Consider the following 26,162-nt stretch of genomic DNA (forward strand, 5'->3'; position numbering starts at 1 on the left):
AAAACGTGAGGTGATTCACCACGTAACGTGTATGCTGCCGCCGCTTTAAAAAGGCTTCGAGGAAAGGTTATCCTCCTATCGCACACTGGAACGCAATTTGAAAGTAGGCGTGAGCCAACGGGGCAAGACTACTCTTTCCTGCACTTTCCCATGAAGTTTCGAAATCCCGCGTCTATAAAAGCTTACAGCACTCACCGATGTTCATTCATGTGCTTCCGACCAACTTCGACTCTTGATCTCTAGCGCCTAGCTGACGAAACCGCAGGTAAATGTTCCCTGTTCATTCTTAGTAGAGACGTGATTGCAGTTTTGTAGGATTTGTCGGTACAGTGCAACGTATATGTTTCACTGTCCATTTGGTACGGTTTGTTGTGCGCTGTAGTTGGGCTATGAACGGCGGCGCAGTAGAAAGCTCCGGGTTAATATTTCTCGCCTGGAACTTATTATGTGAAATTTCATCAAACAGAACGCAGGGCTGTCTGAACTTCCCCTCTACTTGAATGCGGTCGGCGCCGCAGGGGTTCGATCACGCTACCTTACACACCGCAGCCGAACTCTACATCACCTGTGCCGCCATAGCGGCTTTCTTCCTTTGCCGCACTGAGCCTGCTTCATGCTAACCTGAAAGAAAGCAAGATGTGTCAGTGCAGTCGATTGAGTACTAATTTTTAGTCATTTTAAATGTAGCCTGTTTCGCAGTGGTGTTTGAAAATTTGCCCCCAGTGGCTGTCTTGAAGTTCTGATGAGGTGAGCTCGTGTCAACAACGCTAAGAGTTTTAAGCGTTAGGCAGCGTGTAGGACAGAGCTCAAAGCACACCTGGTGATAAGGGCGGCAAATACACGTCTCGTAGGTGTAACTTCCTTGCCTGTATTACTCTTTTTGAAAATACACAATACAATGGCGCTCACTCTCCGGCGCGAAATTTCCCAGTAAACTGCTCAGCCGCAGTGCCTTAAATGTAGTTGTACGAGCGCTCAGAAGCCGTCATTAGCAGCTTAAAATCACAACATGAGCTCAAATCGGCGTTCTTTCAGTTCCCACCAGCCATGTCCGGAAAGTACCTCGTCGTCAGTATTCCTCTGGTTGCCCTAATGGCCAAAGCGACTGCAGGTAAGTGCACTTACCCAGGTAGCACATGACAGCGGGCCAATATTAGAAAGCCACTGGCAAAGCGTGGCCCTGGCAAAGAGATGCCAATGAGGATCTGATATTGGCTGTGCCATCATGAAATCAGGGCTATCATGGGCCATGTTAGCAAGAGTTCTCCCGTTCTGTACCAGAATTGGCTAAGCCATTTTCAAAGCCTGGCTATCACGGGCCATGTTAACCAAAGTTGTCCCACTCATTGCCAGAATTGGCTAAGCCATTTTCGAAACCTGGCTATATTGACCCTTGCTTGCCTTCTTTTAGCCAGTGTTAGATGTATACTGGCACGTGTTGGTGAACATTGCACCATCCATTATACTGGGTAGAAGATTGATTTTTGTAAGTTATACTTTATAATAGTTTATAATTTTCGAAAGCTCTAAAACTCGTTTGAGCTCCTGGGCTGCGCTTTGGTGAGTTCAAGAATTTGAAGTTTTATTAACCTTTTTCTTACCCAAAACTTTCGCGGTATATGTGTGGAGTTGGATAAACAACGAATATTTTCCGACTGCGCAGTCGGAGATAGAGGCATAGTTACGCCTAAAAAACTAAATGAAACCGAAGCTGTCAGCCAGAGGCCAGAGGGAGCACTCGTACAGTAGAAACTAAAGGCGGAGCGTGTCGACGCCGTCGAGGCGCCGCGCGGCAACGTCTGCAGCGGGCTCCATCGCTGATGAATTGGGTTCTAAGGGGCTTCACAACAATTTCCAACCGCATTGCTAAGCATTCCAATCGGATTCCCTCGATGTTTAGCAATGGTGCTGCTGCCACGGACTTTTGTTCTATCCGTTCGCTGATTTTGAGTTGTGCGACGACGTGACGGCGACTTCGGTGCCGGTCAGTCGAGTGTCCATATTCCGCCACAGAAGAACCGCTCTGTCGCATAAGGCCCGTTTCACATGCTGCAACTACAACGAAAACAGTCGGCGTAGCCGGTGACGCCGCAGTGCGATTTTCGGGCAGTGCTTTCACATGCAACTCTGTAGCGAATTCGGTCGGAGGAACAGTCAAGGTTGCTGGATGTTTGCATAGCCAATCCATGATTAAACGCGGCAGAAACGCTACACGAAATGTGTTGATTATGTTATGACGAGTGTATTTTCAGATGTGGGGCATTATTTCAATGTTTTGATTAGAATAAACATTTTTGCTTCCACCGTGGCAACAGCTCCCACGTGACCGCACGTCGTACGATGTTTCGGCGCTCCCAACTGGTCAGTCGCTTTGCGAACACACCGACGATGCGACTGAATACCAACCGGACGGAACTCGATCGCAAGCCGTCTGCGACTAGACCGACGGCCCTCCCGAGTTGCAGACCGACGGAGTTCGCAGTGTCGCAGGCGAAAATCTCATGCATATGAAACGGGCTTAAGGCCAACGACGACACCATCCAGACCGACTACTACAGAATTGTATCGTTAATGCTGGGCAACTAGAAGCGGCTGCAACCAACCACTAAAACTCCTTTTAAAGGTCTCGTAAATTTAGTAGTTAATGAATGTGCGCTGGCATGACCCATGCAGTTGCTACGATTCGTGTAACTATATATGGCTTAGCCAAGCGGATAACAAAAAAAAATTCTTTTTTGAGAAGTGCACAGACAGAACTCAGGCTGTTGCCTTTGTTCAATTTCTGGGCATAATAACCCGCCTATTTATATGAACTTTTTTGTACTTTAAATCGTTTTTGCAAGCTCTGCTTGCGCGAGTATCTGAAGACCAGCCCAAGAGGCCTTCCTTCTAAAAAAAAAAATATAATCACTTTCATTTAATAATTTTTTTTCAATGAAAAAGCGCTTTTTTGCTTCACTCTATAGAATTGACTGCCACACTGCGCAGTGGGTGTCTGCTTAATAGACATCCTAAATGAAACGTAATAACTTAGTGCAGGTGCATTACCTGAGCCGACTTTGTGCGGAATATTAGCAACGTCCAGAAACGAGGCAGTGGCCTCGTAATTTACAATTAAGTATAAGTTGCGCATGCGTCAAACATTAGGCTGCCGCTGCATAATGCGGTAAGAGATTCCTGCGCTTCCGTACGTCGTTCGCTGTGATCGCGCCTTTCCCTGTGTTTTTCGGTTTGTTTTTTTCCTTTTCTGGAGATCGTACTGTTTGAAAATGTCGTTTTTTGTGCATTTTATTGTTTTGTTGCGTAATTTGCATTGAGGGCTATAGTTCTTGTAGACGAATTTATTTATTTGCTCGCAAATTGATTTTTGTTCTTTCGAACAATACCTTTATTGGTGAAAAGCATCGGAAATAGTTGCGAGTCACAGTTCAACACAATTTTGTTTCTTTTACCTTTTCGTGTGAAATTTCCACACCAACGAAATCGTGGAGGATTCTTCGACGACCAGCGAATAAATCTACCGACAAATGGTGTTAGACGCATGTTAACCTAACTTTTTTGCCACATGTCCAGTATGTAATACTATGAAAGAGTGCGATTTGCTTGCTTAATATTTCATTTATTGTTGTATGTTTTTGTTATTTCATGATATCGTTTTAAGCCGTCCTGAACTAACACAAGGCCCCACAGAGTGCGCGAGTGTCTCAAGTCGTTTTGGCGAAGTCCATCTCGAAGCTCCACATTTTTGGCTTCAAAGTTTTCGGTCGCAGGACATGATGCTTCTCCAGCGGCTTTGCAAGAATACTTTGGCGCTGCCGCGTTTCCTACACCCTTGCCTTGAAAACTGCTTATGACTCATTCTCGAAGAATTCCAAAGCTCTTTCACATGAGTAGAATTTCAAAGGTCGTTCGTTTCTTCGAGGAAGGTTTACGAACCCCTCCTCTAGGGTCGTTCGGCTTGGAAGAGAGACAGGAGGCGAGCTTGTAGACGATGACAGCGGAGCATATATTTACAGCATACATATACATAGAGCTAAAGTGGAAAAAGCAGAACTGAATTTACAAAAGAACAAACTTTGCGCTACTTTACTCATCGACCGGGCAGGTTAGAGCCTAAGTAGCATCACGTTACATGCTAAGCATGGAGCCCCAGCTCAGACTGGACTGGACTGCGTCCGTTTACATGCGCTTTTAAGCACTTGATTAACAAAGGACTAAGGGCGGTCGTTTTCAGTGGCCCGCTCTAAGCATCAATTCTCCAATCGAAAATAACCTGAGAGATGGGGACAACCTCATGGGTTGGGCTTAGCCTCGAACCCAGAGTCTTGTTAACAATACAAACTAAATAAAAAACAAATACGCCACCACTCTCTCTCAAGTGAGAGTGTCCACACGCTCTCCATTCGTAGCTAATCCTTGCCTCAGTTATGCATACCGCCACCCACCATCGGTCCGCGTCGCCCGTCAGCAACAGAGGAGGGGGCGAAAGGGCCCACGATGCTGCCACGCTACCGACGGCGGGACACAGCTAATATGCATGAAGGGGTTTGTCTGCTGCTCCGGGAAACGAGATTAACCCCCGAATGCAGAAATGTAACTTGGCTCGCGCTTCGACTCCACTTCGGCAAGTCGAGTCGAAGCACCAAGGCGGCTTCAGAACGGCCAAGTTGGGTTTCGTGTTTCATAGATGCTCAACCTGACTTGCTTCGTCAAGTTAAGCGCGTGCTTGAAAGCGAGGGCGCATCGATCGTCTGGGGATGAGAGTATTGAACAATCTATTATAATAATGCCCATTTTGCTCCTATAAAACAACGCATCTCGTTCAGCAGTCATAAACAGGCACTAGGTGTGAGTGACCTGCATAAAATTGCTAACAATAAAAACTACATTTCAGTGCTACCCGCTGCTTCCACTTGATTGACGTTTTTGGCTGGCAACGTGCTCCACATTGAGCCAATCCTAGTTGAGCCATAGCCATATTTTTCCCATGCTTTTCCTGCTCCCAGCGGAGACCAGCGCCTCAGTTCACGTTCGAGGAAAAGGAATTGTTATTGTGTTTGGTTAACGCACGTCGGCATATATTAGAGTGCAAAAAAACCGATGTGTCGTCGCTGGCAAAAAAAAAACGCCACTTGGAAGGAAATTGCCGGGCTGTTTAACAGCAATCACGGGGTGACCCGACGTGACCCCAATCAGCTCAAGAAATGCTGGGCCAACCTAAACAAAAGTCTAAGGAAGAGGACGCGAGGAAAAAGAGAGATCGCCACAAGACAGGTGAGCGCGGCTTGCAGGCCGTTTACAAATGTTTGTTCCTGCATGCTTTGTATGCCATGGATAAGGGCATGATTATTCTACTTCGGTCGGCGTAAGCAACGTGTACTGGAATGCATAGTTTCTTAGGAACAGTGTGATAACACGTAAATGGGCACGTAATAACGTTTTGGTGCAGTGTACTCTGCTTTATTTACAAACTCAGATGAATGCAGCCTGCGTTAATCATGTAAATAATGCCCAAGCAGTATCCTGTACAGCCTCCGTAATTTTTAAAAACTACAGAGAATGTTTGCTACATTCAAGTCAGTACGAAGGCATGCGATTTCTGCTGCATAGAAGACTATGATGAGCGGGCAGTGCAGTGGGACGGAGGGCTCGCGCCTGGCCAGCAGCGAACTGACAACGGACGATTTTGCTCGGAGTTGGTACCATTCGCATACTAGACAGTCTTAGCTGTGCGTACGCAACGGCTTAGCGTACGCAAGGAGTTTGCGGGGACGGTAGTGCGCATGCGCAGAACGCAAGCGCAAGCCTTGCGCCTTGCCTGCGTACGCTAGCCAGCGGACTTTGCGTTGCGGCGCTTGCGTGGCCTGCGTACGCTAACTTTGACAAGATGGCGGTGCCCTGGTCGCCCGCTTCGGAATAAATACATGTCGCCGCTGGATTCTCCGACGCAATAGCTCGCTCAAATGGTAGCGGTTCGCTTTTATTTCGCCTACTCTTGCCCACACGTATAGCGGTATAAGCGATAACTAGCCCCTGTTTTTCAGATAATTTGGCCATTTTCAAGCTCCTAGGCCTAACTAAATTCAATGAGTTTTGCTCGTAGCAACGACACCTGGCGAAGCAGTTTTCTAGCTTTTAGCCAGTTCTTACATTTTCTTCGGTTTGCATAGCTTTTCTTCTTCGATCAAAAAAGGTTCCCAATGCACTCACCCTAGTTATCAGTAATCACGGATGAAATTTTCTTCAACCGAGCGTTGATGTGCTTTGACGTCTTGTCACTGGATGGCGCTACGTGCGCCTGAAGGACGCTACGGCACGGCCAGCTAAAACTATAATTCGGAGCGGACAGCGTAACGCATGCAGCGCCGTAGCGCTTTGCGTACGCAAGCACTTGCGTATGCACAGCTAAAACTGTCTACTATCACGCCGCGAAGCCAAATTGGGTGCACCGTAGACCAGACGGTGTCTACACTGGCAACCTTCATGTTCATGAGGAAACTTGCCGCGCTATTGACAGTTGCTTGGTACTATTGAATATCCGGAAGGCTGTACATACAGCTACCTGCCTTTACTCATTCCTGGCACTGCTGGGACGGGTGGCACAAAAACGTAGCGAAAACAACACACAGTTGCATGCATTGGTGTGCCTTTGGTTGCTTTTGTTTGGCACTTCATGAACAAAATATTTTAATGGCGCATTGTCTATAAATTAAGAGTAGCTTCACTGTGTGCGGTCTTTTTTCTTTTCAGGAGGAGGGTCAGCTCAATGCACTGTGAGCGCTCAAAGTGAGCAAGTCATTGCTGTTGCCAGCCACATAATGACCAGGGTAGGCAACCAGACTGACTCTGATGGAGGCATCGACCTGCCACCAGTGGCAAGTTTGCCTGTTATAAGACTGTTGCAGCCAATGGTGGATGGAGCAGGCGATGAAGAATTCCATTATGCAGGCAAAGAAAGCACTGTGCATGTTGTAGAAAAACAGCACTCCTCTCTTTATATTCCTTTGATGACAACGGCAGCGTGTACTGTCAATTGACACCGTTTCAATGTTTTTTATTGTCTTGAACCTGCTATGAGGACTGTACAGTTCATCTACAACAAATTATAAAAATCTCATTTAATACAACACTGTGGAAAGCTGCTCTACATGTGGTTGGCTGAATGTTTGTGCAGATAAAGGCTGCATTGGTTGACAGTGCGAAAGGATGACCTGCTCCAAGCTGCATGTTGTTGGACAGCACTCTGAAGGCATTTTGACATGACGGCTTATATTCATGTGAGTTGTATGCTCTGTTCCTGTAGCGGAAGGCGAGGAGTTGGTTAACCGTCGGACACCGAGGGAGCAAGCATTAAGTGCTGCAACCTGAACTGCATTCATTATGACATTCTCTCCTGATGATGTTTTTGAGTCTTGTTTGCCATTCCTGCCTCACTTTAAACGAATGCCAACTTTAATGCAGTTTCATTATGCATGCACTCCTTCACATAAATTTTCATATTTCTGTGTACTTGTACATGATGGTGCTCCAGGGATAAGGTAACAACATTCTTGTTGTGAATAATGGTGCAGCTTGCCTATGTGTAATGCTCAAATTCGAATTTGGCTGCTAGTTTCAAGGAAATTGTTAGTTTTGCAATGCAGAGGTTTCACTCGAAGCGCATGTTTTCTGTAGCCCTCAGGCTCAGGCTGCAGTATTTGTCACCTTTCTTGTATGCCTCACCTCGGCATTGGTGTCGCATATATGCGGCGAAGCAAGCAGGCAGGCATTACAAGGAAACCTTTGCAAAAAAAATGAAAGTGGATTAGCTCAGCTACTCCAGGATATACAAAGTGAAAGCTGTCGGCGTTCATTGGCATTGACAAAGTTCTAGACGCTGATGATTTTGAAGAAAGGAAGGGCGTATAACTGGCTCCCTGGGCCAGAGGACACGCATGAGTACAAACTAGCAAATATACTAAAATTGAAAAGAAACCCATTGAAAGAGCAAAAAAGCTGCAGGTGCAGAGTTAGAGGATAGCCACATGTGTAAAACTCGGGGCCTGCGTGACTATCACTACTGTATCAGCAGAAAAAAATAAAGTGAGGTCATCAGGCATAATTCAGAGTGAAAGGTGAGGAATATGGCAGAACAAAACAGAATGACTAAACTGGGGCCCCCAGAAACAACGGCAGCTATTTGGCGCCGAGAAGGGCAAGTGATGCCTTATATAAGAACATTATAAAGCTTTCGTTATAATGTCTCTTTACCAATTGACCCAACAATCTGTGCTCTTGAGGCAGACAGCTAATGTGTTGTAAGCGTAAGTTTGTCCAACTAATTTTTACCTTTTCTTTATTACAGAAGACGACTGGGAACCTCCGCTCGTGGATGAGCCGCAGTCACCAGCGGCTGCTGTTGGTAAGAGTGGGGCAACTCCAGAAGCAATTGAGCAGGAGAGCAATCTCTTTTTTCCTGCTGTGCAACCTGCTGATGCTTCCAGCAAAGCTGCAGCAGGCTGCAGCAGTGCTACAGTTGCTTCTGGAGCAGGCGCTGGTCCCACTACTGCTGAAGCAGTGGCCACCGGTGACGCTGGCAGGGCTCCAAGAGGGCGGATGGCCCTTTTAGAAAGGTCTCTGGCAGATGAGAACGACTATAGAACGGCCTTACTGCGCGAAGAGCATGGACTGCGTCTGCAGCTGATGCGAGAGGACCACAACAGTATTCTGCAAGAGCTGCAGGAGAAAAAACTCCTTGATATCCAGAAAAAAAATTGGAATTGGAAATCTTAGAAATTGAAAAACAAATCAAACTTGAACAGCTTCGTAGGCTGCGAGAGGCACCAGAATAAACGGTGCCTATGACTGAATGAAACTGGAATGCTGTGTGAATGCTTGCATAAATATTATGTGGCAAATCCACATAACTACACTTCATTTGCACATGTACCGTTCTAAGCACATGACTCCGTGGGAACAGACATACAGCCCCGTCACCACCTTGCATGCAAGTCTGACAAGCTATCGCATAGCAGGAGGCAGGTAGGATGGTTGCGTGGTACTTCTGCTGCTATGGCTATATGGATCTTTGGATGCAAACAGCAATTTATTCATAGAAATACGCATTGCTGTATGCTACAAATATGGCTGCTCTAGGAAGGAAAAACCTGCCCTGGCATTGCTTGCAAAACCAACCAGTAGGGAAAATTGCAGGCCACATTGTTCACGTTTCCATGTATAAAAAGTCAACAATATTGGCTCACGCAAGTCAACACCACATAAATGCTCAAAGGCCAACACCGCTCTCTACTCCTTCCATTATCTTTGCTGTCTCATCTAACCTAAACCCTCGCAGCTAGTGCCTCCTACTCAAGAACCGAAACCCTTAAAGAATGCGATTCCTCCTATGCAGTCTACAAGGTGGGCCCATAGCTTGAGTCAATACAATGCTACAGCCTCCCGTTTTGCTGAAGTAATCTATTGCTTCAAAAATATGGCCACCACATTCCTGTGACAAGCCGCACTAGGCATGACAAAAAAAAGACTATAAAGAAGCATGCACAAAAAAAACACTTGCTGATGGCACCCACGTTATGCTATTTCGAAACCCGCCAAACCATGTAACAATTTCAAAACATGCCAGTTCTCGATGCGTGGAATCAGTACAGTTCCAAGAAGGCCGGCTGAAATGCAAAGCCAGATTTAAGCTGTAACAGCCAACCAGTAACTGCATGTACAAATCAAAAGAACCGCTAGTCCAAGTGTTTGCATGTAAAAGATTTCACTACAACACTTGCGAGCTAGAAGTAGCTACCTAGTCATATCACAAACCATTCATTGAACCCACAAAACAAAATGTTGCAAACACTACTGGGGTCATAAATTATCTTTCAGTGGTCCACCATTACTGCGGCAGCAAGGCGTTCCCAAACATCAGTAGTGCCCGCACACAATGATCTCGACTAACTGTTGGTGTTGGCTCATGACGACTCACTTTATGATCTAGGGTTTGTATTCAGCCATGCAAAGCAAGGCACCTAACAAACACCAGGTGCATTTGGCTGGAAAACAATGAATATTGAGTGCAACTGCTCGCAGACAGATTGTGTAGCCTTAGCAACAGTTACAGGAGTTCTATGTACGACCATGACCTTTACACTTGGAAATTAAAAATGCTCACAGGTCACACACTGTAGGTTGGTATGTTTCACCATGACACAACAAAGCTTGGAATCCTCTCCGCACATATGCTGCAGTGAACTTCGCTTCTTTCTCATGGCCAGTTACTGCCCGTTATGCAACTTTGTTGTAAGAGATTGAGCTGTATGAGGCATGTGGATCATGTCAGGAAGCCGATTTCAGACCTAAAGAATCAACCTTTTGCACCATACTATGACAACAACCAACTCCCACTTTGAACAGAGACGAGAGAGAGCGACAATGCACAACAAACCACTCGAGAATCGTTCCTTGAAAAGAAGGCTCCAGTGTGACAGCTGAAGGTTCGACCGTTCTACACCATCTTGAAAGCAAACCAAATGAAAAGAATACACTCATGTTTTTTTTACCTCAATACAGCCAAAAAAAAGTGAGAAATTTAATAACTGATTCATAACACACCTCTGCTGGCAAGCCAGAAAACAAAACTTCGCAGTGATCTGGAATTTCATCATTGTAGGCAATTGGGAACGTCTCGTTTTGTTGTAAAAGGGATATTTGAAACTAATGATTGTGCAATGAGTTTTCCGGGCAGAGAGTACAAAGCGCAGAACAGCTTTCACAGACAGTCAACGGTTCCATCAGCATCAACCCGAAGCGCGCGCTCGCCGAGAGCAGTCCCGCTGCCACATGGGCACTTCTTTGTCATTACAATTGTGGCATAAAAACAAATTTATACTCAACACATGGAAGACATGCAAGAGCCCAAGCTTGAAGTGCAAGCTGGGTGAAAGTAGAAAAGACGAAGTAGCAGAACTACTTGCTGTGAGGAATCTGAATTCCATGCCGCTACCAAAGCAGCCACACAAATGTTTGCTCTGTGGAAAGGTGCACAAGCCCTGCCACTGCTCCACCTAAGGCCTAACTGTTGTACTTTACCAAATCTGGTAATTTTTCACATGCGTGTAAGCAAACCCGCCAAGGCAGCAGCTCTTAAACAAATGAACTGAGCGCCATTAAGACCCTCAGCAGCAGGGTCAACAAGAGCTTTTCTGGTATTCGCCTCCTGCTAGATCAATACAGCGTTCTTGAAAAATAGCATTTCAAGTAGAACACTATAGCAAGAAATGCAGAACCTAGAAGTGGAAGAGTAGCAGTTTGTTAATGCAACAAGCTCGCAACTTAAAAGCTTCCGAAGCTGAGAAAAAATTCTAGTGTAAAGGGGTGTATTCGCAGTGAAGGTCTGCGGTCGTAGATCAGAGAGCGTCATGATGAGCACACTCTCAGGAGTCACTCAGGATCCCCAGCTGCACTTCGTCGACCTCTTCGTCCCGCCGCTTGAACTGCTGCTAGTCGTTCCCATTGCTCTAACATTTCTTTAGTTCCTGCACAAAAGTTGGGATACGGGTAGCATGAGCAAGTGCGCATTATAAACATGCTTTATTCAAAATGCATGGGACAGTGTTGAGGACTGTGCATTTCTTACCTATGTGAAGCTCTTCTGGATGAGCACCCGTCGTGCCTGCATTCCCGACAAGCTGTCGCTGACAGCATACAGGTGGTAGGTGCTCTGGCCGCCTCGCTGCTGTCGTGCTGGTGCGAGCCGGTGGAGCGTCCTGGATGGGAGCGCTTTCAATAGGAGGCTGTGGCTCCTTCATCAAACATGCAAAGTTCTGCAGGGCTGCACACGCTGTGATGATCACTGCAGCTTGTTTCGGCTTGTGCTGGAGCCCCATATCCAGACAAGGGAAGCGGCGCTTCCAGACACCGAATGTCCTTTCGACCACATTCCGTGTCTTTATGTGGGCTTTTTGGTACCTGCACGTATAAAGGAATATTGCGTTGATTTAATGCCACAGCTCGAAAGTGTGGTCAAGCTTTGTCAACTTTGTCATGCACTGCCATTAGAAACATTAACTAACCTTCGTTGCGGTGAATTTGCACAGTGATTGCGTGGTAATATAGCGCCTAGAATGTAGTGCTACTCTTCATGGAGCATGGAGAACGAAGCTACACTCTTCATGGAGTACAAAGCTACATTATAAAGCAGTACTAAAACAAAATGCTGGGCCTCGATCGCATATTCCGAAGAGACACATTTCGCTATGTGGGACGCCGTAGTGAAAGGCTCCGGAAATTTCTACCACCTGGCGTTCTTCAGCGTTCAACGAAGTCGCACAGTACACAGGGCTCCAGCATTTCGCCTCCATCGAAATGTGAACGCCGCGGCCGGGATCGAACCCGCGTCTTTCGGGCAAGTAATCTTGTGACTGTACGTTCGTAGCACCGCGGGGAAATAAATAAAATGACAGCACGTACAAGACGCGAACGAATACGAATGAGCTGAATAGTGGTAACTGTTCAGAGAATTTCAATTTTCATTGCTCACCGGCACATTGATGGAGAAATAGCCTTTGCGGTTTCGGTAGACTTCCGCATCTGCACCACCCGGGCTGTTGATGCGGACATGCGTGCAATCTGTGCAGCCGGTCACACCAGGGAATTCACCGATCTCATAAAAGTCCCGCATCAGCTTTTCAAACTGCGAGACGGCTGGAAACTGCACCAGCATCGGGCGCAGGTGCTTGGCAATCAGCAAGGTGACCTTGCCAACTGCGCGGCACACCGTGGGCTGCGAAATCCGCACCAGATCCCCGGTGACGGTTTGGAAAGTACCGGCCCCATAAAACCTCAAAGCCAGGAGTAGCTGCAGCATCGGAGGAACAGGCTGTTCCCTGTTGTCGGGACTTTCACGCAGGGGCAACACGGTGAGCAGCTCCCGCACGGCGTTCTTGGAGAACCGATAGCGGGCGAGGAACTGCTCGTCGTCGTAGGGCTCCATGGGGTTCCCCAGATCTCGTAACGCTGGCCGTGGAATCTTCGGCAACGAATGGGCCTCAGAAAATACTACGTCCATAGCGTGGCAAGCGAAATCGAACGCAGCTACCCTCCGCGCGACGTCCGATCGGTAGGTGGCCATGTTGGAAAATACAACGAAGTCAGCTTCAAGCAAGCTCCTCAGCCGACATGAAGTTGGACCGAACTAGGATCGAGCCAAGCCGGTTGCAAGTCGCACTTCAAGCCGAGTTTGGTTTATGAAACACGATGGAGCTCACTTGAGACCGATGGAAGTTAAGTTCGAGCCAAGTTACATTTCTGCATTCGGGGGTAAGGATCGCCCCTGTCTTCCCACATTCTTGGTGAGCACTGCCTGTCCGCCATGACAGGTGTCCGTCACGGCCCTCCTGGGAATGCGCTTTTGGTTCACGAGGCACGGCGGGAAACTCTGGGTGCCTTCCCGGCGATAGCCCACGTCGTTAAGGGGGGGGGGGGGGGGGGGAGGGTGGTCTGTGCGTCAAGCGACCGTACTGTTTTCGTTCCTCGTACGCACTCGGGGGCTCTCGCTTATACTGGGGAGCGGTTTCCGCATGTGCCGGCTTCCCACTTCCTGCAAAGGTATGCAGCTGAAAAAGAGGGGCGGCCTTACACGCCCCCTCTAAGAGTATAAACCGAGCTTGCTGTCAGCTCGTTTATGCTTACTAACAAAGAGGCCGCAACACTTTCACATTACAAGTGTCAGCTCTCCGGGGGCACAGTTTTTCCTGGGTACTCGACACTTCGAGAACCAAAGCAAAGAAACAATCAATAAAATAAACTGAAGCGCAACATTGGTGCGAGCTGCTGTACAGTTCACTGAATGGGCGGCAACATCATGCACTGCGCAGAGTCCATATTCGAAGCACACACGAAGCCACATTGTTCATCACTGTTCACAAGTCTGCGCACATCACTCACGGGCACCGTTCTATGCAGACGCCAGGCAGAAGTCTCTTCGTAAATGCCCGACTTCAACACACGGCACCCTGCTCACCGAGCGTCGGTTGAGTGAAAACATTCACGCCTTCTCGAGGCTGGCATGGTGGTACCTTACTCCCATGTCAAGTTGGGGAGCCTGGATAGCGCATCTGTGTTTCTATTCTTAGTGCGTTTCCTATGTTTCACCGTTATGTTATAACGCTGAAGTGGCAGCGTCCATCTAGCCAACTTCGCCCCGTGAGGAGTGCACGTCGTCAAGTATGACAGGGGGTTGTGGCCAGAGACGACATTGACCACGGCACCGAAGAGCCAATAATCGAGCTTCTTCAGAGCCCCTATAATAGCGAACGCTTCGCACTTTATGGTCGACCACCTCGCCTGAGTTGCGTCGCTGCGATGACTCGCAAACGCTATAGGTCTTTCTTTGCCCTTTTTCGTCATTTGTGTCAAGGAAGCCCCGGCAGCCGCTGTTGATGCGTCAATGAAAAGCCAATACGGCTGGTGAGGTTGGGGAGTGCTCAACGCCACTGCTCTGCAGAGCGAGTTTTTGAGCTCTTCTAATTCGCACTGCGCATTTTATGGCCCCTCACGCGTCACAAATGCGGTAAGCGCTTGGCTGTGCGGGCCCATCGGTACCTGCCAGTAGCCACGCCTTAAATCCCCTAGCGTGATAAACTGCTCGCGGCCGACCTAAAAAATTAGCTCCTGGGAGTTAGTCATCGGAAACGCATCTGAACGAGTTCCTGCATTCAAAGTTCGGTAGTCAATACACATTCGCACCGCCCCATCTTTCTTTCCCATGCACATAACTGGGTGTGCAAATTCACTTTTTACAGGATAAATTAATCCTAACTTAAGAAACTCCTCCACTTGGCGGCTTACTTCTTTCTTGAGCACTTCAGGCCTAGTTAATGGGGTGATGGATATGTTGTCAGTGTGACGCCTGCCTGGGCGGATTTGGCAATCATGACAAGACTGGCAGTACTCTGAAATATCCTTTTCCATACCGGGCCAATAGAAGTTGTACTTTATGCGTGCCTTCATCTTACTTGGTCCCAGGTGTCCACCCCACGGCGATTCGTGCGCCAAGGACAGAACTTCCTTTCGTCTCTCTTGGGGGAGCACCAGTTGTCGCACTTTAGCAACCGCTATTGAATCCCAATGGTGCAGCAATCCCTCAGTAACGAACATACCCGCCTTTCCGTGCTTAGAATTTTTCCTTGCCTTCCTCAAGCTCTCGTCAGCGATCTGCGCTGCTCGAAACATTTCTCGCTGGCTAGACAGTGAAACGGCATCTTCCTTCCAAGGTGGCTCTGCTTCCTCGCGTGGAACGTCGGCATTTGGTGCCCTGCCAACTTCGCTTACCAGTGCCTCACAATTTTGATTTGCCGCGTCTGTAGGTTCTTGATTTGCCGCCATACTGACTGCAGTACTAGTACTTGTTGTGAACGCTCTATCGCTGTGCTTCTTAAGCAGCTACCAGTCTTCTGACGACAGCAAACAGTGCACCCCCTCAGTAAGCTCATTGGTGAGGGCACATACTATGCCTATCTTTCGATCGTCTACGATTGTTCCTGTATGAGATACACTTAGAGGGACCGTCGCCAATTTCGCCTGAATAGATCTGCCGAACGCCGACACTAGCTTCGCTGTCCCCGATGGTTCCGTCAGCGCCTGTGGTAGTATGCTCTCTCTTATTACCTTCATTTCACTTCCCGTATCAAGCAATGCCTCGGTGCAGATGTCTCCGCATACAAGCTCTACGTACTGTAGTCTCGATGCGGCTGCCCTTGAATTTTGCATAGGCACTCCTACTTTAGCAGTTCAAGCCGCGCCTTGGTTTACCGCTGCGTCCTTTACTCCTGTCTCATCTACCGGCGCGACCTTTTGCACCCTCCGCCTGTGCCCATATGCTTGTTGCTGGCGCGGCTCATTTGCTGTTACTCGTGGGCAATTCCTAGCGACATGGCCCAGTCCATGGCACTGGTGGCACTTTACTGCGGGTTTTTCAACATCACCCTGCTTTTGGCCCGTTTGCAGTACTGGCACTGTAATCTGTCTCGCAACCCGCCCGTTACCTTTTGCTTGCTTGAAGGTCTGTAGGGCCTTTGATATTTCTTTAGACTTCAGCCAACTCTCTCCTTCTCGAAGGCGCACATATTCAATGCCCTCCGGGCTGAGGCTTGCCTTAATGCGATCGGACACCATGAGGTCAGTCAAAGCCTCTTTTGAGTCTACCTCTCTAGCCTGGATGTAGAACATTAAATACGTTTTCACGCGAGATGCAAACTGAGATGCAAACCCACGTCTCCTCCTTCCTTTTCGCTGCTTTCTCAAATCTCTCAAGGTACTCAGTCCGAGGGCAACGAAGGCAACTGCATCGAGGGCAACATGCAGTTGCTTCTAGACCGAGGAATCAGCATCGCAAGAGGCATCGCACATTTCCCCAATGGCCAGGCCGAAATACTGCTGACTATCTTCATCGAAAAATACCGGCACATTAACAGGGGAACGACGAATGCTTTCTTCGACGAAATATCCGACGTACGAGACTCTTTCACCCTCTCCGACCCCTCCGCAGAAGATTCGCCTGACCAAGAGAAATCGCCCACTTTCGACATCAACCCAGCCCTGCACAGGAACAGACAAGACCAGATCCGCAATCTGCTTCAAAGCTACATTGAGTGCTTTTCGACATCGCCGAAGGAGCGACAAACGCCTATTGTCAAGCATCGCATTATAACGGACCAACCCGTCCGAGATCTCCACCAAAGCCCCTACCGTGTGTCACTGCGAGAACCACAAGCCATCCGGGACCAAGCCGAAGAAATGCTTCGCGACGACGTCATCCAGCCTTCAAACAGCCCTTGGGCGGCACCAGTTGTTCTATTCAGAAAGACGGAGCACTTCGATTCTGCGTGGATTACCGCTCCCCGCATCGACGACACACTGGACCGCCTCAGCAACGCCAAATATTTTTCATCGATGGACCTCAAGAACGGCTGCCGGCAAATTGAGGTCGACGAAAGAGATCGCGAGAAGACAGCACTCATCACTCCGGATGGGCTGTTTGAGTTCAAGGTGATGCTATTTGGTCTGTGTTCCGCACCAGCGATATTTCAGCGAGTAATGGATACATTTCTGGCCGGCCTAAAGTGGCAAATTTGTCAGGCATATTTAGATGACTTCGTTGTCTTCGCCTCGAACTTTGAAGAGCACCTCAAAAGACTTCGAACAGCACTGGACGCCATCAAGTCGTCTGGCCTAACCTTGAAGGCAGAGAAATGCCACTTTGCCTATGAAGATCCGCTGTTTCTAGGCCACATCATTAGCAAGGAGGGAGTACGCCCAGACCCGCAGAAAAAAGCTGGTATTGAACAGTTTCCAAAGCCGACCAATAAGAAATAATAATTGGTTTTTTGGGGAAAGGAAATGGCGCAGTATCTGTCTCATATATCGTTGGACACCTGAACCGCGCCGTAAGGGAAGGGATATGGGAGACCGATAAGAAAGCAGTATGGAGATTTCATCGGACTGTGCGCATATTACAGACGATTTGTGAAAAACTTTTCGCGCATCGCCGAGCCCGTGACCCAACTGATGAAGGCAGACGTGCCGTTTAAATGGGAAGCGCCGCAAGCCAAAGCCTTCAAGGAACTTCAGCGTCATTTCAGCAAGCAGCGTGGGCCTAGGCTCCGTCCTCGTTCAAAAAAGCGACAGGCTGAAAAAAGACATCGCATACGCTAGCCGTTCTCTTTCCAGGGCCGAGGCTAACTATTCGACAACTGAGGAGTGTCTTGCCATCATCTGGGCTACGTCGAAAGTCCGCCCCTACTTGTACGGACGACCGTTCAACGTAGTCAGCTTCCACCACGCGCTGTGCTGACTTGCCAATCTGAAGGACCCCTCTGGCCGACTCGCTCGGTGGAGTCTGCGTCTCCAGGAGTTTGACGTCACCGTCGTTTACAAGTCCGGACGCAAGCACTCTGACGCCGATTGCCTCTCACGAGCCCCTGTAGATACACCGCCGCCGAACGACGATGAGAACGCCTTCCTGGGACCCATCAGCCCCAGCTCTTTTGCTCAGCAGCAACGCTCGGACCCCGACCTAAACGCCTCATCGAGTACCTGGAAGGCAGAGTTTCTTCACCCCCTGCTTCATTCAAGCGAGGACTGTCTTCCTTCTGTGTGCAGAATGAGGTCCTTGTGAACGAGAACTTTGCAGCGAGCAAAACAGCCTACCTCCTTGTTGTACCTGCTTGTCTCCGCGAAGAAGTTCTACAGGCTTCACACGACGAGCCCACATCTGGACATCTCGGGTTTATTCGCACCCTCCGCCGCATTTAAGACAAGTATTACTGGCCCCGACTGTCTGCCGATGTCGCGCACTATGTGAAAACCTGCCGAGATTGTCAGCGACGAAAGACCCCTCCCACACGACCAGCAGGATTTCTGAACCCCATTGAATCTCCCTCAAGGCCCTTTCAGCAGATCGGCATGGACTTGCTTGGCCCTTTTCCAACGTCATCATCTGGAAATAAGTGGATCATCATAGGGACCGACTACCTGACCCGCTACGCCGAGGCGAAAGCCCTACCGAACGAAACAGCAGCAGAAGTCGCCAAATTTCTCGTGGAGTGCATTCTTCTTCGACACGGCGCCCCCGGTGTGCTCATCACGGACAGAGGAACAACATTCACAGCGACACAAACGCAAGCCATCCTGCGTTACAGCCAAAAGAGCCATCGGAGGACAACTGCATACCATCCGCAGACCAACGGACTGACCGAGCACCTGAACAAAGCCATCGCCGGTATGCTAGCCATGTATGTCGATGCTGAACACAAAATCTGGGATGTCATCCTGCCTTGCGTCGTCTTCGCCTACAACACCGCATTGCAGGAGACCACCCAGATGACGCCTTTTAGGCTAGTCCATAGCAGGGAGGCCACGACCACGCTAGACGCCATGCTGCCAACGTTACAGAAGAGAACGTCGACGTTGCCGCCTACCTTTAACGCGCAGAAGAAGCTCGAAGGTTTGCACGATTACGGATCAAAGATCAGCAGCGGCGCGACGCCGCACGCTACAACCTACGAAGACGCAACGTGGAATACAAGCCAGGAGACCAAGTCGGTGTGTGGACGCCCATTCGCCGCCCTGGATTGAGTGAAAAGCTTTTGCGCCGTTATTTCGGGCCAGACAAGGTTCTTCGTCAGCTAGGTGAACTGGATTATGAGGTCATCCCTGACGCAATGACTGCATCCCAGCGACGCCGCGTACGACCAGAAGTTCTCAATGTAGTCCGTCTAAAGCCGTATTATGCGTGCTAAAGGCAGCTGCGTTTCCATTCTCTATTTTCGCAAGATACGTTTTTTCTCTTACTAGTCGCATTATTTGTTTTAATGCATCGGTTCGATGCTTCTTTGAGAGGCGAGCAATGCCGCGAATATTTGCAGCGTTTGTTCGTTTTTCAAATCTGCCGCCACACCACTTTATCGCTTTGTTTGCGACGCAAGACGCGACTAGATTCATCTCGATTGATCGCAGCCAGGCAGAGCTGATTGTACGTTGTTCCAGAATGTCCTAGTAACTTTGAACGCTTTATCTCGAAAGTTCGCTATCAGCTTTAAATTGAGCACGGCCGACAGCGGCGGGCATTCTATTCGACGACCACCGAGCACGCTTGTCGCTTCGCCGCCGCCGAGTGATTCAGTCCATTGTGGGCGCAAGTCTGCCCAAAAAGCAGTTTTCTTTTAGAAGACCTTTTGTCCGTCTTCATCGCTCCTTCGACTGCTGTCACCACTACGTGACAAAATAGTACTAGGCTTTCCGCAACCATGAACCTCAGGTTAGGCTGCAGGGATAAGAGCAAGAATTCCTAAGGCCATAAAATTATTGAAATGCACCGCAACTGGAAGGTTGCAGGTTTCTTATACTTTAAAACCTAACAGATAGTAGCAGGAGTAATATGAACTTTAATATACCGATTTAGCTGTAAAATTCTTGTGGAAAATGGCAAATGACCATGTTCAAATCAAGGACAATGCCAGCTAAGAAGTGTGACTGTACAGTATCACCAAATGCAGAACGATGGATCGAATATGAGGATTTATAAGAACATCTGAACTAACTACAAGCACATCAAGATTTCTTCGTCACAACACTCATGAGACATGGGAACTAAAAGTTATTTCTCAAGAATAAGAAATAGCTTATCACTAGTCTATTGTTCTACATCCCTCTCCAATTGTATGCTGCGCTCCATTACAATTCTTTTCTGGCTCTTCTTTCTTCAGAGCTTCCCGAGTGTTCCCCAGTTATATGCGATAACAACGATTTCAATGTTGCCTGCTTCATTGACGAAGATCTGTGCAAATGCAACTGCAGGAAGTGCTATATTGCTGATAGGTTTTCCGAACGCCCGGTGCACACGCACAAACCAATTTTGAAAGATTTGTACTGCTGGAATACAGCACTACCAGCGCACTTCGCGGGGGCCCTTCTTTTTTGTTACCGCCTTGTCTCTGTACCACGCACAGTAGACACTTTTTATAACGTCTTGTTTGGTCTTTACAAGCGGCTTCTGTGCGCTGTGAAAATATACGCCATGGCACCCCTGGAGCTGCTCAGAACAGAAAATTCCTGTTCCTTGCTAGATTTTTTGCAATTATAAGCGTTGAGAGCGTCAACCAAGAATTCCAGCACCAAAACGCATGAACTGCAAAGTGCTGGCTTGTCCAGGCAAATTTCCACGTTGCTGTAATGCGTGTCGTTCATTTTTCAATCACTCCCAAGCCGCTGTAATACAAAGTTCCATTTCGTATACGGCGGCCAGTTTAATTAATAAAGTACCTAGTCAGCCTTCTAATTTTGTGGACAAAACTGATGCTGATCGTTTAGTGTACTGCTCCGAATAATGTATATATAATGTCTTTCAAAGTTTAGAGTGAACAAGTGCACTCGAGACCGGTTACACCAAGCACGGATATATCAAATTCCTCTCTATATCGCGCAATCAAACAATCTTATTGAAAATCTCGTAAAAAGGTACAGCCCTTTTGTTTCCTTTTTTATAAATTGCGTTCCTCGCAACATCACTATTCCGAAAGGCACGTTGCCCGTCTCAATGTACCGCGTCTCCTAACGACAGATTCATTTAACATTTCGCAAAGGAAGGCTTATCCGCTAAGTAGCCTTGGGCAACTGCTGGCGGCACTAGTATTGTGAAGTAAATTTCTATTTCAACGTGAACATTTTAGGAGGCGGCTTTCAGCCTCTTGTACTCGCTTTCCCGCCACATCGCTGAAATGGAGTAAATCCAACCAAACTAAAGCCTTCTGGCAGCCCCTACCTTGACTTCTTGACACGGTTCGCCAATAAATGCATTGCGGGAACAACCAAGTGTGCCTAATTTTAGTTAGATTATTCCATTTACTGTGCGCTGGAAACAATATTAAACACTTATAGGAAATGAATAATTCGAAACCACTGCCCACTACAAGTTCGATGCAATGCAGGTTTGGTTTAGAAAGGCCTAGCGAGCGTGTCGTTTGCCTGGATGAAGAGCTTTCTTGCTTCTTGGAAGCAGTTGAGTTGATCTATTGCTATTTATAAGTCTCGACTTACCGACACATCGAACTATTTCCCCTCTCGCATCGATTTCAATATCGTTTTGTACAAGCTGATTTGTTAAGAGCGTGACTGAACCTTCAACGGAAGAATTTTTCCTTTACTTTTTTGTCCTTTTCGTGGCAGCGCTCGAGAAGGACCCGTGTGCATCTAGTCTAAGGCATAATTTCCCTGGGACTGAAACCGTAAGCTGCTCTAGGCGAGACAACATCTGAGAATGCAAGTGCAGTATATACGTACGGTAGTCGAGCAAATAAAAAATGTTTCAACAGTTCTGCTTGAGAGCATTTGTTGCAGTGTTGTCACGGATAAAGTGCTTCCCAGTATTTTCTTGCTGCTTCGGGTTTTTTAAAAGAATTTTTATGATAGGCCGCAGTTAAGGCTTGACTGCTCACTTCGGTTCGACGTTGGAAACAAAATTTCTTTCTGGAGCATTTTATTGTGCACATGGGAACTGAATAATTTAGACGTACAATTGCGCATTCTAAACTCTATTAATGCAATGCGTGAGATTTCGCTTAAAGCAAGGTGAATTGGTGCGTCCGGCTCACACAATTTCGAACTCCTTACACAGGGCATAGCGATTTTAAAATTGGAAGATTGTGGACAAGGGTTGCGAAATTTTCATCAAGTTCAGTCTTGTCTTGAGACTGGCAGTCGTGTAGAGGAGACTAGGAGGAAGTCGTTGTCTGCCTGCATTCCAATTACTCTAGAATTCAGTACAATTCCCCCTCATGTTGTTTCGAAATGTTGGTACATCCCAGAGGTTCAGTTACTATTGACCTCCCACTTCCAGCTATAAGCAACGGTCTGGAAGGTTACATAAACCGGCGCTAACTACCTTTGTTTTATCGATGGCTACATGACAACTGGTAATTATCTTTGACAAGTGTGCCTGCCTAAAGAAGCCTACAAACACTTGAGCACTCCAGTTTTTCCGAAATACTAATTACTTGCAGCAAAACGTTTGTACAAATACATTCCTTCAATGATTCCTGCCAACACTTAGGCCCGAATTCAAAAAACGCTGCTAACCTTAGATCATGTCCCTACCTTCTGCAGGGAGCATTTCGGGCTCCCTAAACGTAAGGCGACATCAGCTTCCTCTCGCTTTCCCTGCGGCAGGAGCACCTCACCTAAGGAAGCGGTCCCGAAGTAACTGCTCGTTCCGAGGATACCTTCGAGAAATGTAAAATAAATCGCAATTATTTGCTAAAGTAAACTGCCGGCGCTGTGAAATTTACATTTACACCTTGATATCTGGCCATAAAGTAAGTTTGTTTTGTTAACAGGTTAAAAGTAATTTTTAAAAAGCTGCATTGGGCAGGAAAGCGAACTGAGGCTGGCAACTGTGGTATCATCTGAGCGTCGTTTTTTTGTTGTTGTTTGGACGTCGCTTGGTTGTGTTGGTTTTGTACTATGCTTGCATTTGCCATGCCAAGGAAGTCGTATTTCACTGAAGAAGAGAAGGTCTTGCTGACTGATTTTGTAAAAATGCACAGCAGCGTATAATCGAGTGCAAAAAAAAAACGGATGATATTTCTTGGAACGGGAAGGCAAAAGCATAGGACCGGCTATGCCCTCAGTACAAACGCATGCCGCACGTGCGCCTACAGGAAATCAAGCAAGTGAAAAAATGATGGGATAATCTCAAACAAAGGTGAATAAGGCGAAGGCGCAGCAGAACTGGAGTGTGATGGGCACAGATACGTTTTAACTTATTTTTTTTGCCGAGAAGTTGAAATAATTTGTTCCCTCGGAAATTTGCAAGTATATATTATGAATTTTTGCAGGCGGCGGACCACCACGTGCACCGATCAATGACAGCCTTGCTCCAGTCGAGGCGGCCGTGCCGCGTGTGGCGGCGCAAGGGTTAAATCACGTCGATAGTGACAGGCCGTCGCAGTCGTCAATCAGCATTGAAGAAGTTCACACCAACATCGACAAAATTGCCGACATCGTGCCAGGGAACCCGCAGCCCTATCGCAAGCGGAACACCGTTTCTACTATGACTACCACTGTTTCTGTAGCTGTGCATCCACCTTCGTGCGCATCACTGCTTCGTAGTGAGTGCTCGATTACTGCCCGTGCAGTTACGATCCATAAGTAAATGGCTTGCTGGCCTCATTTCCCGACGTTACCATCCTCAACCATAATAAAACTAACGGCTCGACCACATATGTGCTCTGTTCGGAATCAATATTTGATTTTTTGTTGCTGCTGTAACTGCTATGGACGCTTCCCTTTCGTGGAGCACATTCTGCAAAATTAACACTTGAGCAGATTATGTAAAAATGAATAGCCTGTTCCGGTGCCACTTTCCTCAACTTGCCAACTCTCCCGCTGCAATATAGTACTCTGCTGCCAGGAATGCAGACAGCTGCTCTCCTTTTTCCTAGAGAACTAGTGCCCCTGTGTGACTAGGCAAACATCGTATGCCTGCTCTGAATGCACATTGTCAAGCTCCCATTACAACGCAGCTGCGTGCGCTTATTGTGTTCAAAAAAGAATGTCATGCATTATGTGCCATTAAGGCGGTACACTATAGACATGCAGTTGCATAACTGCTGCATTCATTTGTTCTGAACATAAGAGTAAGGTGCCATAAAATTTGCTTTTCTTAAGTGTCATTCATTGGCTTCGTTGCAAAACATAGTGAAATGTTTTATCAACGCTCTTTTCTGCAGAATCAGAGAGCAATGTTGGGCCATCAACAAACGACCCGGCCACAAGGGCAAGCCAGAGTACAGAAGACGGACGGGCCCAGCAAGGCTCTTCAGCTGAGACAGTGGTCCGCCATCGCCAACGCAGTCGACTCACTGCCGTCGACAGAGCATGGTTAAAGTTGCTTCAGGCACTCCTTGTTTCTGCAGAGGATGAGCGCAGTCAGAGGCGCATCGAGCACGAGCGAAGAATGAAGATGATCAGAGATGAGCATGCTTTCAATGAAGACGAACGGCGGAAACTGAGTGCGTTGCATGAAATGAAGGTTCGAGTTTTAGAAGCCAAGGAACAGGTCCTGAACTTGGAGAAGGAAATTCTCCGGAAAAAGCAGCAGCTCCTTGCAGCATGAGGCAATGCTGCACCCGCCCATATGCCACATACTGAATTAAGTCATTTTCATAGTCATTTTTGTCTGTACTAAATAATCAGCACTGTGTGACATACTGACATTTTTTAGGTTGTAATATTCAGCATTACTCGCAGTTTATCTGTGGAGTTCGGTGAACTTTCCCCGAACTCGTTGGTCTTGTGCTCGCAAGGAAGGCCGCTCCAGTGGGGTGGGAAGTCGCCAACGAAGGGACCCGTCCCCGTCTCGGCCTCCCCTGCTTGCGGCGGACGTCCTTGTTTACTCCGCGCAGTCGCGGGCATAGCCTGCCTTAAGAAGCCTAACCATGTACAGCTGTCGACATGTAATCGTTGTCAAGGGGTTGACGAGGTTTCGGGGGCGCACAAGATACGGCTGAGTATTAGCCGAGTGACCGGAAACCAACTATTCTCGTAACGATTGTCTTCTCTTTCGGTGTGTTCTGTAAACAAATTGAGCGTTCGTCTCGTCGGCATGTTTGTCGCGTGTGCGAAAGAGATAGAAAAGGGGTAACGGCTGGGCCGCAGGGTGCCCTGAGAGAGGGTGGTCGCGTCTGTGCTGTTTGTGTATTTCATTGCAATCACTCCTTTCCCAAATGTTTAATCCATACTCTTTCCCTAATCTTTGATTAGTTGGCGGAAAACTTATTTTCCTTTCCCTAACCACTGATTGGTGAGGTGTGGCGCTTGTAATCTTATTGGTTGCTGTCCCCGCCAAGGGCGGATACAGATGGTTTTAAAACAAGCGCTATGGGTTGAACGGGGGCTGGATTCGTCTGATCAACGATTTAGACATGTTGTAAATAGTTTTCTCCTTGCTTTGCTTCTTCTCGTTTTATTTATGTTGTAAATAAATAGTTAACCTTTCCTTGCTTCGAGTAACATGAATGTTTGCGAGCTAGAACCACCGGGCCATCAATAAACCCCAATTTCATCGTCAACAAGGTGTTTCATCTCATCACTACCTGAAGGGGGAAACTCAACTTTACCTCCATACAGTGTCCGCGCAGCTGTCATCTTCACTAGTGCAGCAACGCTGAATAAGATGCCTTCGATGAAGGGTGCCCAAAAGCGAATCGTGTTGAGGCAAATCCGCATCTGCATCTTCGGGCTCTGGCTCATTAGGAATAGGGATAGGATAGGATCCCGCAATGTGACAGGATTAGGGATAGGATCCCGCAATGTGCAAGGGGCGTTATGCAGTGCTGTACATGCTGTCATTATTGCACTTGACCGCTCCGTCCAGTTTCAGTTTCCAGTTTTGTCCTCAGGCAAGCAAAACGTATCTTCCAGACTCCAAAAGCCAGCTCAATGGAATTTCCGGATTTGATATGACTCCGGTTGTACCTGCAAAGAACATGACAAAATATGACCTTGCGTGTGTTTCACATCACTTCAGCAAAGTCAATTCTTCCTTACCTTTTCTCTGACATTGTTCGAGGGTTCCACAGTGAAGTCATCAAGAAGGACGAACAAGCGTATCCTTGGTC

At 47.7% G+C, this 26,162-nt stretch overlaps 1 protein-coding gene across 1 annotated transcript; it reads left to right on the top strand.

Annotated features, from left to right (window-relative positions):
- The first annotated feature begins 217 nt into the window (after positions 1-217).
- On the top strand, positions 218-24,658 carry LOC144134215 (uncharacterized). The gene is made up of 4 exons (XM_077667174.1): positions 218-265; positions 1,036-1,111; positions 23,379-23,651; positions 24,459-24,658. The coding sequence occupies exons 2-4, from the start codon at positions 1,048-1,050 to the stop codon at positions 24,656-24,658; spliced, it is 537 nt and encodes a 178-aa protein (XP_077523300.1). The 5' UTR covers positions 218-265; positions 1,036-1,047.
- Positions 24,659-26,162: the final 1,504 nt, after the last annotated feature.

This window comes from Amblyomma americanum, chromosome 5 (genome assembly GCF_052857255.1).
Source record: "Amblyomma americanum isolate KBUSLIRL-KWMA chromosome 5, ASM5285725v1, whole genome shotgun sequence".
In the NCBI taxonomy this organism is placed as follows: Eukaryota; Metazoa; Arthropoda; class Arachnida; order Ixodida; family Ixodidae; genus Amblyomma; species Amblyomma americanum.

Bases quoted from the DNA above. Each gene is read 5' to 3' on its own strand.
- LOC144134215 (XM_077667174.1), top strand. From the start codon at position 1,048: ATGTCCGGAAAGTACCTCGTCGTCAGTATTCCTCTGGTTGCCCTAATG. The intron at 1,112-23,378 runs GTAAGTGCACTT...GAATTTTTGCAG, and splicing joins AATGGCCAAAGCGACTGCAG to GCGGCGGACCACCACGTGCA. The intron at 23,652-24,458 runs GTGAGTGCTCGA...TTGTTTCTGCAG, and splicing joins GTGCGCATCACTGCTTCGTA to AGGATGAGCGCAGTCAGAGG.